Source organism: Microcaecilia unicolor, chromosome 1 (assembly GCF_901765095.1).
Source record: "Microcaecilia unicolor chromosome 1, aMicUni1.1, whole genome shotgun sequence".
Classification (NCBI taxonomy): Eukaryota; Metazoa; Chordata; class Amphibia; order Gymnophiona; family Siphonopidae; genus Microcaecilia; species Microcaecilia unicolor.
Window position 1 is genome coordinate 563,740,387 of NC_044031.1, and position 17,611 is coordinate 563,757,997.

The window sequence follows — 17,611 nt, forward strand, 5'->3', positions numbered from 1 at the left end:
CCCATCAACTCCAGTTTTCAGTAACTAGGTCTCAGTGCACTAAATAGCACGAGTTAGTGTTAAAACAGATCTTCACAGTAGCCCATATTGATAACTCCCCCGCTTAGTTGGTTAGAGGAGAGGAATGTCTAAAATTCAGAGTTGCAGCAGCTAATTCCCAAAGGTAGCTGGCTAAACCTTTTGAAAATCAACCACTATATGTATTAAAACATCAAAAATGGTTAAAGGTTTTTGTGTTGGATCACAGCCTTTAGAATTTAGAACTGCTTTACATCACTATACATTTACATAGTCACTGTAATCATACATTATTTAATATCATAATGAAACAACTATTTTAAAAAGCTATTAACTTTTAAACACGAATGCATTTGTACAGTTAAAACGAGTGCTCAAACATCTGAGAACATCACCAAGCAATAGCACAAATGCAGGACTTGAACTCTTATAAATGTAATCTTTTTTTTTGTTTAAAATGTATTGGTGTAAGAAGTGGCAACTCAAATCAGAAATATAAAGTTTACATTTTTTTTCAATAAATTTATATAATTCATTTATTTAGAACACTTCAGCACATCACATTAAAATGATTTTGTTTGTTGAATTTTGGAGAGCTGGTCTTCAACTAAACATAGTGCAAATTAAATATTTGGTGTAAACAAAAAAAAATAAACTTCAACTGTTTATTTCTTTAATTAACCTTTAAGTGCTTTTAAGTTTTAGTCTGAAATGCAAACTTCAGAACAAAAGGCAGGGTACTTTTTAATGGAGAGTTTGGGCTTTCATGTTGAAATTAAAGGATATGCGACGAAGAGAATGCAAAGTCATGAGGCAGCAGCCACGAAGCATAGTGCCAATGTTATAGACTGGATCAATTGCTCCTCGCTGGGTACTGAATGCCCACATGACAGTTGGCACAATGGGCGCTGCTACGGCTAAAAGATCGACAAGAAAACTGTTGCTCCAATATCTCGTTACTGAGCCTGCATGTGCGATCTTGATATCATCCCTGAATTTTTCATTAGAGGAGATTTCAAAATCAAGTTCCTTCATTGCACGATTTTCATTCCCTCTGGGGTCAATCTCTGTGCAGGAAGATGCCGATGGAGAGTAAAGTATGGCAGAGTTTGGATCATTTGGAGTTAAATCTAACAGCAGTGCAGGTGTAGATTCAGTAAAGCATTCCACATGAACTCCACTAGATACCCAAAAGCCAGATGATGCACCTAGAAAATTATCATGGGATTTGAAAATCTTGAGGATGAGCTTCTCAACGTCTGAACTGTATGGGACCACATCCGTCTGAATGGCTTGTTCTATTAAAAGTATTTCTTCTCCAGGAGTATCTGTCAATTTTTCATCTGGAACCTTCTCAATTGTCTTTCTTTCGTATTTTAAGAGCACAGGATCAGAATGAATTAGAGCCAAGTTTCCAGATTCATTTGTGGTTGCCATGATATCGTCAAATAAATCTGTTCCATTCGCCATGTCATCATTGATTAAGAGGCCACTATCGGCCATTTCCTCTGCAGCTTGGTCTTCCATAACTAGTTCTTCTGACATTTTTCCATATAGTGTGCTTTCAGAGGATCCACACAAATAGTCCAGACGCTGTTCGTCCCTCAAAATACCATTCTGAGCCAATTCCATACTCTGTAGAAGAGATTCCAATTTCTTGTTTTGAATATTAATGTCTACAAAATACTTCTGAATCCCTTTATCTTTCTCAGCCAAGCTACTTTTCATGGTTTCAATAACTTGTTTGAGTTGCTTGATCTCCTTCCTTGCTTCTTTCAGTGCCAGCTGCGCTTCAACACGATGACACTCCTCCTCAATCCAGTCATCTCTCATACGGGCCAACTGAGATTTTAGTTCTTCTATTTCTGTTTCCCTGTATTAAAAAACAACCACAGTAAAACAGTCTACTCATTTTCTCTTTATGTCAAGTTAAGATTAGATACTATTCCCCAAATTCTATATAGTGCTACCTAAGTTGCGTGCACAGAACTAGTCATATTCCGTTTTTGTGCACGCAACTTAATTGGCTTAACATGCCAATCAGTGCTGATAATTGCCACTTAACAAGCAATTACTGCCACTAATTGGTGTTAATTAGAATCTACATGCACAACTTTAAGCATATTCGATAAACTGATGCACATAAATTCTAAGATCCATATCTGAAAATGGGGTGTGGCCAAAGGAGGGGTATGGGCAGGTCATGGGCATTCCTAGAATTTAGTGCGTTATAGAATATGTCTGTTCTGCACATAACTTAGGCGTTGACATTTAAACCAGGCTTTAGTTGGTGTAAATGGCTATGACTAAATATAGTCAAAGGAAACGAGTGCTGGGCATATTCTATAAACTATGCCTAAATTTAGACATATTTCTATAAACCATGCTTAATGTTTGGCGCATTTTTTGCACCGATTTTCATTTAGGCATCATAAACAGAATCTAGCCCCATATGCATAAGAACAAAAGCACTCAACAGAGAGTGACTAAAACTGGTTTATTTTATGTGTTTGTTTCGGCCAAAACCAATTCTGTAGCTGAAATTGCAGGATCAGGCCCACCCCCAACTGGCAACAGCCCCTACTCCCTCCCTTTCTCCTCCACCGGCGCCTCCTCCTCCGAATTGAAGGAGTTTCCACTTCCTCCCTCCCTGTCCTCTTCCCTGAACAGAAGTAGCTCCCTCCCAAACCCACCTGAAGGCTCTCGCTCTGAGCCTACCGTACCACCATGGTGGTCTAGTGGCTAGTCGAGGCTGCCACAACTTCCAGTGGCAGTCTCGTGAGACTGTTGCTGGAGGCTGCGGCAGCCATTTTGGGATTGAAGCCAGCACAGGTAGGAGCAACTGTTGATTCCTCCTGCCTGGGCAGGCTCCAATCTCAAAATGGCTGCCACAACATCCAGTGGCAATTTTGACTTTGGGGATAGCATAGACAAAATTGAGTGGGGATTCTGCCTCAAACCAGGGCAGTAAAGTACGGGGGGGGGGGGGGGGGGGGGCTAAAGGTGGGTTTGGAAAGGGGTTTTCTTTTTTGTTCAGGGGTGGGGGTAGGTGAAGGGAGAACATGAGAGCTCTTTCAATTCTGGGGGGGGGGGGGGGGGGGGGGAGGACAGCCATGGGACACAGCAAAAAAAAAAAAAAAAAAAATTTCCATTTTACCCAAAAAATGAACCATTTTTGTCTGAAACCAAAATATGGCCAAATGCAAATTTCAGGCCAGTTGTAGTGCCGAGGACAAAATTCGGTCAGCCTTTAGAATTCAACATAATTGTAAACAAACAGTCATTCTAAGGAGGCACTACAGTTGGTATATAATGAACAGGACTCGGGTTATCATTCTTCTGACAATCTCAGGCCACCTTCTGAGCTACATTAAGTCCTTTCTAAAAGGCAAAATATATTACATGGCCCTGTGTACAACATTACAAATAAGATACACACAACAGTAGTTTAAAAAAAAAAAACCCTGTAATACTGAAACACTAGTCAATGACAATATAGTCATTTTGCAATTAAAACATTTTAAAACTATTTACAACTTTGAACAGTTAAGTTACCTGATGAAAACACTGTACGGACAGACAGAACTTCTACTTTCTATTTAATAAAATGTACATTATTCTCACAGAACTACTATACTACATGTCAATCTTTTTTTTTTCTTTTTTCACTTATCGAGTTTCCATCTGTGTGGCTAACTCTTTCTTTCTCTTCAGGCTTGCTCTCCTTTCCTTTAGTTTTACTTTTCCATGAGATTTTTTTCCATACTTTCATTCTGCTTTGACTGAAAATGTAGAAGAGATTCAAGTTCTTTTTCTGTGGAACATGAGAAAGGATCTAGGACCTTGCCCTCATGCAAGATTGAAAACATCCTCCACCTATAACCAAAAGTTCTTATGGTGGACTTCTTCCTAGAAGTGAAGAGAGCCTCAGCCACCTTTATATACTATGGAATATTGCTGTGGAGGAGTGGCCTAGTGGTTAGGGTGGTGGACTTTGGTCCTGGGGAACTGAGTTCAATTCCCACTTCAGGCACAGGCAGCTCCTTGTGACCCTGGGCAAGTCACTTAACCCTCCATTGCCCCATGTAAGCCGCATTGAGCCTGCCATGAGTGGGAAAGCGCGGGGTACAAATGTAATAAAAAAATAAAAAATAATTAGTACCTCTGCAATATACCCCCACATCAACATCCAGGCTTTGACTACCAAAGACTGGATGCTTCAGTTCATCAAAAATTTCCTCCCCTCAAAATGAACAGGGCTGGGCAAGCTCCCAACTCATTCTTTTCCCCCCCATTTACAGGTCCCAAAGAACTGGAAACCAGGGGCCCAATGCACAAAGTTTACCATGCTTGCAACGTTTGCTCTTGACTGATTGTAGCCAGTCTAAAGCGAAAGTTATTTAGAATCTAATGCATAAAGGGGTTCTGCGTCCCTTTTACTGTTCCTCGCAGCAGCTACCGATAACCCTTTGCAAATATATTACAAGCAGCTTATCAGTATTAAAAATGAGAATTACGACTGATACACAGACATTTCCATGCATTGAGCACCTACCTTTAATGTGCAAAACTTAACAGCAGGTCTGGAGCTGTTGTAAAGTTTTGCATGGTATCCCTGGTGGTCCCCCTCTCGAGCCCCCTCCCCCCCTGCAACTCCAAAAAGTCTATGGTAACCCTCACCTTTCCCCTCTCCATACCTTGTAGAGTTGGAGGCAGGAGCAATGCCTAATCCCTCTTAGTACATCCTGGAATGCACTGGGAGGGGCTAAGAACTATACAAGAGAAACAAATTCCTTATATGGTGCTTAGCTCATCCTAGTGCATCCTAGGATGCACCAGACATGGGCTGGGCTGACCCTTTTGAGAAGGGTGGGCACAGAGGCGGGGGAAGCAGGCATTGCTCCTGCCCTCCCGCTCCAACTCTTACAAGGTATGTGGAGGGGAGGGGGGTCATTAGACCACCAGGGATTCTTTTTGTTGGGGGAGGGGATGTGTGGTGTATCCGCTGCATCACCAGAAAAGGGTTAAAGGTTTTGAGTGGGGTCGGGGTGCACTGGACCACAAGGAGTTTTTAAAGGTTGAGGGGGGGGGGGGGGGGGGTCAGGAAGGGCCTGATCATAGTTGGTCATGCACCAGGAATGCTCAAACCCTTTTACCATCCAATACTCAAAACTAACAGCGTGCATATAAGTACATAAGTATTGCCATACTGTGACAGACCGAAGGTCCATCAAGTCCAGCATCCTGTTTCCAACAGTGGCCAATCCACATTACAAGTACCTGGCAAGATCCCAAAATAGTACAATACATTTTATGCTGCTTATCCTAGAAATAAGCAGTGGATTTTCCCTAACTCCATTTTAATAACGGCTTATAGACTTTTCTTTTAAGAAGCTATCCAAACCTTCTTTAAACCCCACAAAGCTAACTGCTTTTACTACATTCTCTGGCAAAGAATTCCAGAGTTTAATTACATGTTGAGTGAAGAAATATTTTCTCACATTTGTTTTAAAATTTACTACTTTGTAGCTTCATTGCGTGCCCCCTAGTCTTGGTACTTTTGGAAACAGTAAATAAGTGATTCACGTCTACCCGTTCCACTCCACTCATTATTTTATAGACCTCTATCATATCTCCCCCTCAGCCGTCTTTTCTCCAAGCTGAAGAGCCCTAGCCGTTTTAGCCTTTCCTCATAGGGACGTCGTCCCATCCCCCTTATTTTCGCCCACAAGAGAACACTACCTCCTATCCAATGACTATCCAATTTCCTCTAGAGTCTGCCAGATTCACTCAATGCGCTCTTTTCTGGACCCACCACCAGCACTAAATGTTTTTACCCATTCCTTTATCATCAATAAGCTTGACTATTGTAATTTCTTATATCTTGGCCTCCAAACAACAGACCTTAAACGCCTACAGACAGTCCAAAATACTACTATCAAACTCACTACTGGTAAAAAGAAATATAACCATGTCATCCCACTTTCGAAATCAGCCCACTGCCTCCCCCTGTCCCACCATATTATCTACAAACTTTTATTACTAGTCTATAAACAATCAATCAATCAATCAATCAATCAGGAGAACCAGAATATCTTTCAAGCATGCTTGTCCCCTATTCAAAATCTAGAACCTTACAATCAGCATCCCATAACCTTTTGATTGTTCCATCATTCCAAGTCACACACTAGGAAAGCAATGCTTTCAGTCCAAGGCCCCGAACATTGGAATAAGTTACCTTTATCCCTTCGACACCACACATCCCTCCAATCTTTTAAATCAGAACTTAAAACCTTCCTTTTTAACGATGCTTTTGCTTAACCCTTGCTTAACTGCAGAGTCCATAGATGTGAGAATGTCAGACAAAACAGATCAGTCAATATCCCTTCCCTCTGTATTTCCTCATCTCCTGTCCTTTTAAAATTGTAGTTCCTCCCCCTCCCCTTCTTTCCATTCACCTCTAATACTTCACTATTTCATGCTTTACATTTTAGTCTGTAAGCCGCACAGACATGTTCTCGATGGATGGAGTAGCAAACCTTAAATAAACTTGAATTTTGATACAGCAGGACCATACCTTCACATTCTGCTGTTCTACTTGCTCTGTATTTGTTTAACAAATGAGGAATTTAAAACTTCTTGCACTGGTGGGTGAAAGGTGGGGAGGGAGATTCCTCCTATCAGTTTTGGGGAGGGGATTTTTCCTCCTTTATAACTAGCATGTATACTGAGCCATCGGACCACACCAGTTTCAATAATGGTAGAAAGAAACAACACTCTATTCCTTTTTTGGTTAAGACAAAATATGAGTCAAGAGCTGAGGAAGGACTTTTCTTAGCCATTTGAGAAAACTATAGTGCTATGGAGGGCTGATTATCAAACCTGTCACATAACCCCACATGGGGGTCATAAAAATGTTTAGGACCCTAATCAAACCGGAAGGATTAATGTTCCATTTTAAAGGCAACACTAGTATCTCTAACAGCAAGTTGTTTCAGAATGGCTGCTCTACCTTAAACCTCTTTACCTTATTTATGTTATAATCATTTGATAAACTGAAATAATGTCAGCTGAATTACTGCTTGTGGGAAGATAATGATATTCTGCTTTGCCTAGACACCGTCTGTAAAAGCTTCAGGTCTGCAATTATACTGCAGTGAGACAAACTTGACCACGTTGCAAATTTATAGGCTGCATGAGATCAGCATTTGCAAAAGAACAGCAGATATATGTGCTGTACCAGACTAAGCTGGAAGTGGCTCCGGTAGTGCCAAGGACAAAGCAAACAGGAAGCCAAGATGCTCAGAGTGGAAACTCAGAATTATACAATACTAGTGGAACCATGCCCGTTTCCTCAACAATAAAGCGGGCTCTAGGAAGGCTGTCATGTAAACTTTTTTTTCTCTCTCCCCTGCCTTCCCCTCCATGTCCAGCAATTTTTTCCTCCCCTCCATGTCCAGCGATTCTCCTCTTCCCTGCCCTCCCATCCGTGTCCTGCGATTCTTTCCTCTACTGTCCTCCCATCCCATCCATGTCCATCAATTCTCCTCTGCCCTGCCTTCCTCCCCTCGATGTCCTGCGATTCTCTCCTCCCCTCGATTTGTACCTGAACGTTCTCTGGCTGGCTGGCGCTGGCTTCCGTTCGTAACATCCCTCCTGACGTCACCGCGCCTCCAGCGTTCCCTTCCCTCTCACTGTTTCGCCCTCTGACGTCATTACGTCTTGACGCGAGGGCGGGACAGTGAGGGGGAATGGAACGCTGGAGGCTGGCTAACGTCAGGAGATGTTACAAACCCAGGCAGCCAGACATGGAACGTTGGAGGTGCAAATTATTATATAGGATGGGGTAATTCTCTAAAGGTTGCTTAAAGTTAACTCTCTTAAGAGCAAGGCTTTTTTTGAGGGGGTACTTGGGGGTACTGAGTACCGGCATCTTTTCCATTATCTGCTAAAATTGACCCAGCGACCCTAGATTTTAATGAAAGAGCTCAGGCTCTATACACCAATTCTGCCTTATCATAGGTTTTGTGATTGGTTGCAGGGGGCCTGGCTATTGTGGGGTAGGTCCCACAGTGATCATCCACCAGTAAAGGATGACCTTGCATTTGAGTACTGGCACCTTTTTTGCTAGAAAAAACCACACTGCTTAAGAGTGTGCGCTAAGCACAAACTCTATAATGGCAATTACTCGCGTTACTGCTGTTACAGAATACTAGTGTAAATCCTAAGTTACACGCCTCACTTTCGGGGTGAACGCATACGCTAGCTCAATGGCTGGTATAAATGCTCGTACCTAACTGCTATCAGTTAGGCACGTGACTGCTAGTATTCTACAACCTGCACATGTAAGTGCTGGGCACGCCCATGACCTGCTCATAGTAACATAGTAGATGACAGCAGATAAAGAACTGAACGGTCCATTGTGAAAATGATGAGGCTATTGTGATGATGAAGCTCCCACCTCAGGATCCCAGACCCCTCTTTCACTCAGGGTGAGCTGGTTCTCCGTATGCAGATTTTATGCAAATTAATCTACTACCCTTTTCTGCTCAGGGTGACCTGCTTCTCAAAAGGCAAACATAGTCAGCAGAGTCAGGTCTCGCCAATCAGGCTATTTTCAAACACATCTTTATTCCAGCCTCTGGGGCACACTTCTTTTAGCTTAAAACACTTTCACAAGCTTAAACCGTTCTTCCAGATTAACCATTTCTTCTTTTAGCTTAAAACACTTTCCCAAGCTTAAACAGTTCTTCCAGCTTAAACATTTCATTTCTTTCTACTCAGTGCAATCTTCCCTTTTAAACATTTCTTCTTGCACAGTTCAATATCCATGGATTTCTTCCCCCTGAGCCCTCTCCCACAGGCCTTTGGGCTCAGCAACAGTACTAACTCAGTCCCTGGACACACAGTCCCTCCTTGTAGCACACAGCTCTAGACACACAGTCTTTTCATCTGGGACACCCAGTACCTCTTCACTGTTCTAGACACAGCCTTTTCATCTGGGACACACAGTACCTCTTCACTGTTCTAGACACAGTCTTTTCACCACCAGGCCACAGGGCTCAGCCAGTACTTCTCCTGGGGATCCCACTGCTTCAGTTACCAGCCCTCTTCCTCAGCTGCCAGCTCTTCTTTCCCCCTCACCCTCTGGTGGGGTATTAAGTGGTTAATGACCAAACAGGACCCAGCCCATAACCTGCTGCACCTGTTTCTACCTTCCAGGACTCTCCCCGGTCCTAGCGACCTCCAGCTATACCTCCCCTTTCTGGCTCCCTTCAGCAACTCACCCAGCCCTTCTCCCTGGACATTTTAGGGGGTCCGCGCCCCCTAGGGGCCCAACCAGGGTAGGACAGCCTCTTCCTTATCACACCATCCAGTTTGCCCAACAAGATAAACTCATAGCATAAGGTATGATGTGAAACTACATACATATACTTGATCTTGATTTGTCCTTATATTTTCAAGGCACGATAAAAGAATTACAGGCTAAGGATATATAATAATAGGTGCAGTTATGCATGTAAACGCAAATTAGTGTCAAATTGACTCATTATAGCCTTATTCTCCGCTGCTGAAGCTGTCATCAAAGCCACTCCAGCCCATCCAAATCTCTCCAGCCATGATCGAGGTACACACAGTAGAAGTCTGCCCGGCACTGGCCTATCTGTGCAGCCACGATTAGGGCACAGACTGTAGAAGTCTGCCTGGCACTGGTCTTGTTCTCCAACTAGTAAAGTTGAATCTGTCCAGCCATGATCAGGGCACAGACTATAGAAGTCTGCCCAGCACTAGCTTTGTTTCTCAATTACTGGTGTTGCATCTAATCACTGCTAAGCTTGTTTGGTTCCATGCATTCCATACGGATTCCTTTGTGTTTATCCCACCCACTTTTGAATTCTGTTACTGTTTTCATTTCTCCCACCTCCCATGGGAGGGCATTCCAAGTATCTAAACCCCTCTCCATGAAAAAGTACTTCTTGGCATTATTCCTGAGTCAGCCCCCCTCCCCCAATCTAAACTCATATTCTTTACTTCTACCATCTTCCCTCCTCTGGAAAAGGTTTGTTTGAATATTAAAACCTTTCAAATATTTGGATGTCTGTATCACATCACCCCGTCTGGTGTACATCTTCAGGTCATCAAGTCTCTCATATGTTTTGTGGCGCAAACCCCAAACCCTTGTACCGGACACTAAATAATCTTTCCTGTCCTTGATTCCCATTGTAACTGAAACATGTTCCTTACTCAACCATAATACCACCTGTATTTGTTTCTTTACTGGACTGGCGATTGCCTCTATGGTACTATGTAAGCCACATTGCAAATAGGTGGGAAAATGTGGGATACAAATGTAACAAATAAATAAATACCATTTTCGTCGCTTTTCTCTGAACTGCTTCAAGTCTTTTTACGTCCTTAGCAAGATGCAGCCTCCAAAACTGAACACAATACTCTTAAGTAAGGCCTCACCGGTGATTTGTACAGGGGTATTAACACCTTCTTTCTTCTAGCATCCTTCTGGCTGTGGCCACCACCTTGTCACATCATCCTAAGGTCCCGCTCCTGAGCCGAGCTTATCAATCTCTCTCTCCTCCTATCTCATACTTCTCCTTTGGATTTCTGCACTTCTTCGCATTAAAGTTTACCTGCTAGACCTTTGAAGATTTTTCTATTTTTTGGAGATCTCTTCTTATGGTTTCTACTCTCTCTGGGGTATCCACTTTATTGGTTATCTTTGTGTCATCCGCAAAAAGACAAACTTTCCTTCTAATCCTTCAGCAATGTCTCTCACAAATATATTTAACAGAATCAGCCACAATACCCTGAGGCACCCCACTACTCACCTTCCTTTCCTCTGAGCAAATTCCATTTACCACCACCCTCTGTTGCCTGTCAGTCAACCAGTTTCCAATCAAATTCATCACTCTGGGTCCTAAGTTCAGCCCTCTCAGCTTTTTCAAGAATCTTATGCCCCTTCCACAACACCCCTAGCAGTTACACGCTAAAGGAATTACAGGCTAAGAATCCTATATAATAAAACGCACCTCCAACATTCTGAAGCTGACAGCATGGCTGAGGCATTCCTGCTCTCTGTATCCATCTTCAGAATTGACACCACGTACTTCCGGGTTTGTCACAAGCAGAAGTGACCAACCACACAAGGTTTCTCGGCTTCAGAATGCTGGAGGTGCATTCTATTAAATAGGATTGGTCAGTTCCTTGAAGCACAGCCAGAGCTCAGCGTCCTGCACAGCCAGAGCTCAGCATCCTGCACAGTAACGCTCAGACACCAGAGAGAGAGGGGGGGGGGGGGGGCCTGACACCAGAGAGGGGGGGGGAGGTATCTCTGTCACAAACACACTCTCTCTCTCTCTCACTCTCACAGTCAATGTCTTTCTCTCTCTCACTCACTCTCACACACTGTCTCTCACACACTCTATGTCTCACACTGTATCACATTCATTCTCTATGTGTCACACAGTCACTCACACACTCTCTTGGTCTCATACACTCAGTCTCACAGAGAGTCTGTATCTCACACACACTCTCGTACACACTGTATCTGTGTGAAACACACTCTCTCTCTCACACACTGTGTCTCACATACGCATTTGCACACACTATCATTCTCACACACACACTCTCTCTCTCACAGACACGCTCGCACCCACTCTCTCTCTCTCTCACACACACTCGCACATTCACTCTCTCTCTCACACACAGTCATTCTCACATACACTCTCTCAAACATACACAATCTGAGGAAAACCTTGCTAGCGCCCCTTTCATTTGTGTCAGAAACGGGCCTTTTTTACTAGTATATAATAGGTGCAGTTATGAATGTAAACACAAATTAGTGCCAATTAACTCGTTATAGCCAATTAATGATTGTCAATTAGCGCATAATTTAACAATTAAGTTATGTGCGTAACTAGGTATTTTATAACCTCCGATTGCAATTTTGCATGCTGAGCACAAAATTAGATGCACCTCCACTTAGGTTATTTGATGCCATGTGCTGAGAGTCTTTTCTATAACAGTATCAGTGTAGCTCAGCACTAAGACACCCAGAGTTACACCAGCCAAAGTCCTGGCATAACTGTGGTTGTGTAAATGCGGCAGGGATGCACATAACTGACAGAATTCTCTGTTACACATGTAAGTGGGAGCCCTGCCCATGTCCCACTCACGTATATGCCTCCCTTGCATTTATGAACTATCCCACAAGTGCGTGCCATTACAGAAGTACATAAGTAATGCCACACTGGGAAAAGACCAAGGGTCCATCGAGCCCAGCATCCTGTCCACGACAGCGGCCAATCCAGGCCAAGGGCACCTGGCAAGCTTCCCAAACGTACAAACATTCTATACATGTTATTCCTGGAATTGTGGATTTTTCCCAAGTCCATTTAGTAGTGGTTTATGGACTTGTCCTTTAGGAAACCGTCTAACCCCTTTTTAAACTCTGCCAAGCTAACCGCCTTCACCACGTTCTCCGGCAACGAATTCCAGAGTTTAATTACGCGTTGGGTGAAGAAACATATTCTCCGATTTGTTTTAAATTTATTACACTGTAGTTTCATCGCATGCACCCTAGTCCTAGTATTTCTGGAAAACGTGAACAGACGCTTCACATCCAGTTCCACTGTAAAAGCAGGCACCCAGTAATAGAATTGCCCTTCAAGTGTTTGCTGGTCCTAGAGGTATACATTTACTGCCAACACTAATCGATTATGTCTACAGTGTTCCAGGCTAATTTATGGTAAGAAAAATAGTACACGGCAATTTAAAAAAGAAAAGAAAAAAAAGTTTTAATTAATGGAACTTAAGTGTTAGTACATACCTTTCTTGAAGCCTGTTTACGGAGTCTTTCAATTTTGTTTTCAGATGTCTTATTGAGACTTCTTTCTGCTGCAGTGGGGTTAAATATTGCTCAGGAGATGGAGCTTTAACACCATGGTTTTCTCCGCAAGATGTGTATCTTATGGTGCGTCTGAAACATATCAATGTTATTTTCCTGGTATTTACATTACCTTTCACATCAGACAAATGATTTTCAGTGACAACAAATAAGTTATAGAACCGCACACTATTTTAGAGGAAGTTAACAGGCACTGCTGCAAAAACCCAGAAGGTGGCCATGAGTCAACATCAACTCAACTAACAACTACAAATATTTCACAGTGTTGAGTGCTGTCTTCTTTAGGGTGTAAGCCTTAGCCATTACTCCCCTAATTCTGTAAAAGTCACCAAAATTTGCATGTGCAATTTTATTAAATAAGAAGCTAATTAGTACCAACAATTGGCTTTTTTAACAAGCATTTATTGGCACTAATTAAATTTCAATTAACTTTACGTGTGTAAATTTAGGCACAGGATCCGCGCCTAAATTTTATACACAATTTGAAAAAGGGAACGCAGAAATGGGAGAGTCATGGGCGTAATAGGGGCATTCCTAAAATTAACACGTGCTGTCATAGAATAACGGGTATACGCACTTAATACAAGCACGTACATTTGCACCACACTTCAACAGGTACAAATGGCCGCACTTAAAAGTTAGGCACGATTCCTGGGCATAAGTACTATTCTATAAACCGCGCCTAAATGTAAGTGAGGCTTATAGAATAGTGCTTTGTTCAGCACGGATTCTTTTGGTGCCACATATAGAATCTAGCCCTATATCTGCTTGAGTATACATGGTTTCTCTAATTACACATAAGACTACACATTAAATGGTGCAGTCATTTCAGGGACAATTTTCAATAGGATGCCAACAGCACAAATACTCCTCTCCACATAGAATATGGGAGGCAGAGGAGATGGGGCACGTGCAAAATACATGGTGAAAAGCTGCCTTGCAGCTTCAATAGTCAGGAGATTTATGGAAGAGAAACTCACGAGAACCTCCTTTTCAAAATCTGCTTGAAGGCTTGTGGTCACCAAGTTCTTGTGTGCCTGAAAGTTGGTGGGGTGGGGGTGGAGGACTGTCCTTTCCTAGTGGACAGGTACTTCATAATATGACCTGGCCCCGCTGAGACAGGATGTACCAGGTCCTACTTTACCAATTTGCAGTCTATGTTACCAATGAATAAAACTCTGACCCAGCTTTCTGCTCAGAGGGAGGGTTTCCAGAACAAACTAACCACGTCTAGATAGACTTTCTCCAGTCTAGAGGAATATAATCTATTCAAGTGTCAAATGTGTATAGCAGAATCAGTTCTGCTGTTACAAGAAATTAGTTTGCGTTCTCAAGATTTTAGTAAAGATAAACATCTATTACCTAACTTTTCTTTAGCAGAGACGTGGAGGGGCATTTTCGATAAAATGTCCAATTATGGATGTTTTGCTAGTAACATCCAAAACTCAAGTGGTGAACACAGCCATTTTGTAATCTGAAAAACATCTATTTTTAGTTTGAAAATCACCTTTTTCCTAGATGTTTTGTGGTCAGTGCATTTTTCTTTTGGGACCATTTTGGAAAATGAAATGTCCCAAGAAAAAAAATGTCAAAAACCAGCCACCATTCTTAGTAGATTGGCCACTCAGACATCCTAGCAGAGTAGTTGGGCAGCCTAGGGAGCACCGTAGTGGACTTCACAGAAAAGGTCCCAGGTACACATCTCATCATAACTCCCTTATATTGTACAGTGAGCCTTTCAGGAGCAGAAAAATACCTACTGTACCCCATTACAACAGCTCTCAGCTTGAAGGTGTCACCTATATGAAGGTACAGTAGGTGTGTAGTGTATTCTGGAGGGCTCATAAATTCCATCAGTTACAGTGGTATATGGGCCTGGGTCCCCTTATCTTCAGTCCACTGCACTGACCATTAGGCTATTCCTATGACCTGCTTGCTGCTCTAGTAGGAATGACCATCATATGTACTGTCACTGTCTCATCTTAAGGGGCTGGGAGAAGGTCAGTGACCATGGGGAGAATAAGGGGAAGAGTTATACCTTAATCCCTCCAGTGGTCATTTGGTTATTTTAGTGCACCTTAGCTATGTCTGAAACAGGTTTAGCCAAAAACAATTTAATTTTGGCCCTAGACATTTTCATTTTGTTTCCTTATTGCAGAAAAACGTCTATCTTTTGGGACTACCAAGGTACCACCCAAAACACGCCTCCGTCACTCCCTCTTGAAATTTGGACAAACTGTGGAGCAAAATGTCTAAAATTGGGGTATCGATAAAAACATCCTGCTGCCACCTTATGACGTTTTTTAGAATTTACAATATAACTGGTTATGTGCCCGCTTTGAACCACTGATACTATATACATTTATCTTTTTAATGCAGAGAATGTGGTAAAGGCGGTTAGCTTAGCAGAGTTTAAAAAAGGTTTGGACGGCTTCCTAAAGGAAAAGTCCATAGACCATTATTAAATGGACTTGGGGAAAACCCAATATTTGTTGCCAGAGAATGTGGTAAAGGCAGTTAGCTTAGCGGAGTTTTAAAAAGGTTTGGACGGCTTCCTAAAGGAAAAGTCCATAGACCATTATTAAATGGACTTGGAGAAAATCCACTATTTCTGGGGTAAGTAGTATAAAATGTTTTGTACTTTTTTGGGATCTTGCCAGGTATTTGTGACTTGGATTGGGCACTGTTGGAAACAGGATGCTGGGCTTGATGGACCTTTGGTCTGTCCCAGTATGGCAATACTTATGTACTTATGTCATGGAGCTGGGTATGACATTTTAGGCTGGCATAGAGGCTGGCAAAAATTTTTATTAAATTTTTTTTTAGGGTGGGAGGGGTTTGGTGACCACTGGGGGAGTAAGGGGAGGTCATTCCCGATTCCCTCCGGTGGTCATCTGGTCAGTTTGGGCACCTTTTCACGGCTTGGTTGCAAGAAAAAATGGACCAAGTAAAGTCAGCCAAGTGCTTGTCAAGGACACCCTTCTTTTTTCCATTATCGGCCGAGGATGCCCATCTTTTAATCACGCCCCAGTCCCGCCTTTGCTATGGTGCTGACACGCCCCTGTGAACTTTGGTCGTCCCTGCGACGGAAAGCAGTTGAGGACGTCCAAAATCAGCTTTCGATTATGTCGATTTGGGCAACCCTGAGAAAAGGATGCCCATCTCCCGATTTGTGTTGGAAGATGGACGCCCTTCTCTTTCTAAAATAAGCCTGATAGTGGAATTAGAAAAGGTGCAGAGAAGGGCGATGAAAATGATAAAGGGGATGGGACGACTTCCCTATGAGGAAAGGCTAAGCGGTAGGGCACTTCAGCTTGGAGAAAAGGCGGCTGAGAGGAGATATGATAGAGGTCTGTAAAATAATGAGTGGAGTTGAACGGCTAGATGTGAAGTGTCTGTTTACGCTTTCCAAAAATACTAGGACTAGGGGGCATGCAATGAAGCTACAATGTAGTAAATTTAAAACGAATCAGAGAAAATGTTTCTTCACCCAGTGTGTAATTAAACTCTGGAATTCGTTGCCAGAGAATGATGTAAAGGCGGTTAGCTTAGCGGAGTTTAAAAAAGGTTTGAACGGCTTCCTAAAGGAAGTCCATAGACCATTATTAAATTGACTTGAGGAAAATCCACTATTTCTGGGATAAGCAGTATAAAATGTTTTGTACTTTTTTGGGACCTTGCCAGGTATTTGTGACCTGGATTGGCCACTGTTGGAAAGAGGATGCTGGGCTTGATGGACCTTTGGTCTTTCCCAGTATGACAATACTTATGTACTTATGAGGGAAAAGGAAGAGAGGAGAAAAACTGCACATGGATGGAGAAAATAGGCAGAAGCTGGATCCACTGGACAGTCAAGACTGCAGAGGACCCAGCTTTTACTTACGGATGTAGGGCAAGAAATGAAGAAGAAAGGAGGAAAGTAAAGAAATAAATGGCAAGGAAGCCCTGGAAACGGAGTTAAGAGGACAGATAGCAGCAGAATCAGATACTGGGCCAGCATGATCAGAAAAACAAAGTCACCAGACAACAAAGGTAGAAAAAATGATTTTATTTTCATTATAGTGTTTGGAATATGTCCACTCTGAGAATCAGGTGATCAAAGTTAAACTTTTATATTTATTTACTTATTTATGGCATTTTATCCCACATTAAACATGAATTCGATTGGAACCTGGGATCATTCAATTTTTTTTCCCGGAGAGAGTAATGCATTGCTCCCCCCCCCCCCGGCTATAGCCAGCTCTGCAGTTTAGGGGGGGGGCACAGAGGTGGACCGGGGAGAGAGCCTGTTGTTAAACATTTACCAGCACACCACTACATACTACCTTCCTGCTGCGGCTACCACTGCTGCTGCTGCTGTTACAGCAGTGGCGGCAAAAACAGAAATAAAGATTGCGACGCGGAGCTGCACTGTTCTTCCTGTTTGCGACTGCTGGTCCCGCCTTCCTCTAACAATTTCCTGTTCCGGAGCAGAGCTGTTCAGCTGTGAGCGGGAAGGGAACAATGGTGCAGCCCCACGATCTTTTTTTTCTATTTTTGCCACCACTGCTGAAACAGCAGCAGTGGTGGCCACGGTAGGGGGGTATTCGGTGTGAGTGGGGACAGCCAGGTCCTGGTGTGCCAGTGGTAGTGGGGGTGTCTGGTGGGGGGGGGGGGGGGTGGAAGAAGGTT

General features: G+C 42.8%; 1 protein-coding gene across 1 annotated transcript in view; it reads right to left on the reverse strand.

Moving 5' to 3' along the window:
- Positions 1–459: 459 nt before the first annotated feature.
- The window catches only part of SYBU (syntabulin), a 109,863-nt gene continuing 92,711 nt past the window's right edge, over positions 460–17,611 (reverse strand). Inside the window, exons 7-8 of the mRNA XM_030218227.1 lie at positions 12,863–13,012; positions 460–1,891 (exon numbers count right to left, since the gene is read on the reverse strand). Coding sequence (XP_030074087.1) covers positions 763–1,891; positions 12,863–13,012 — 1,279 coding nt within the window. The 3' untranslated portion in view covers positions 460–762. The remainder of the gene's footprint in view (positions 1,892–12,862; positions 13,013–17,611) is intronic.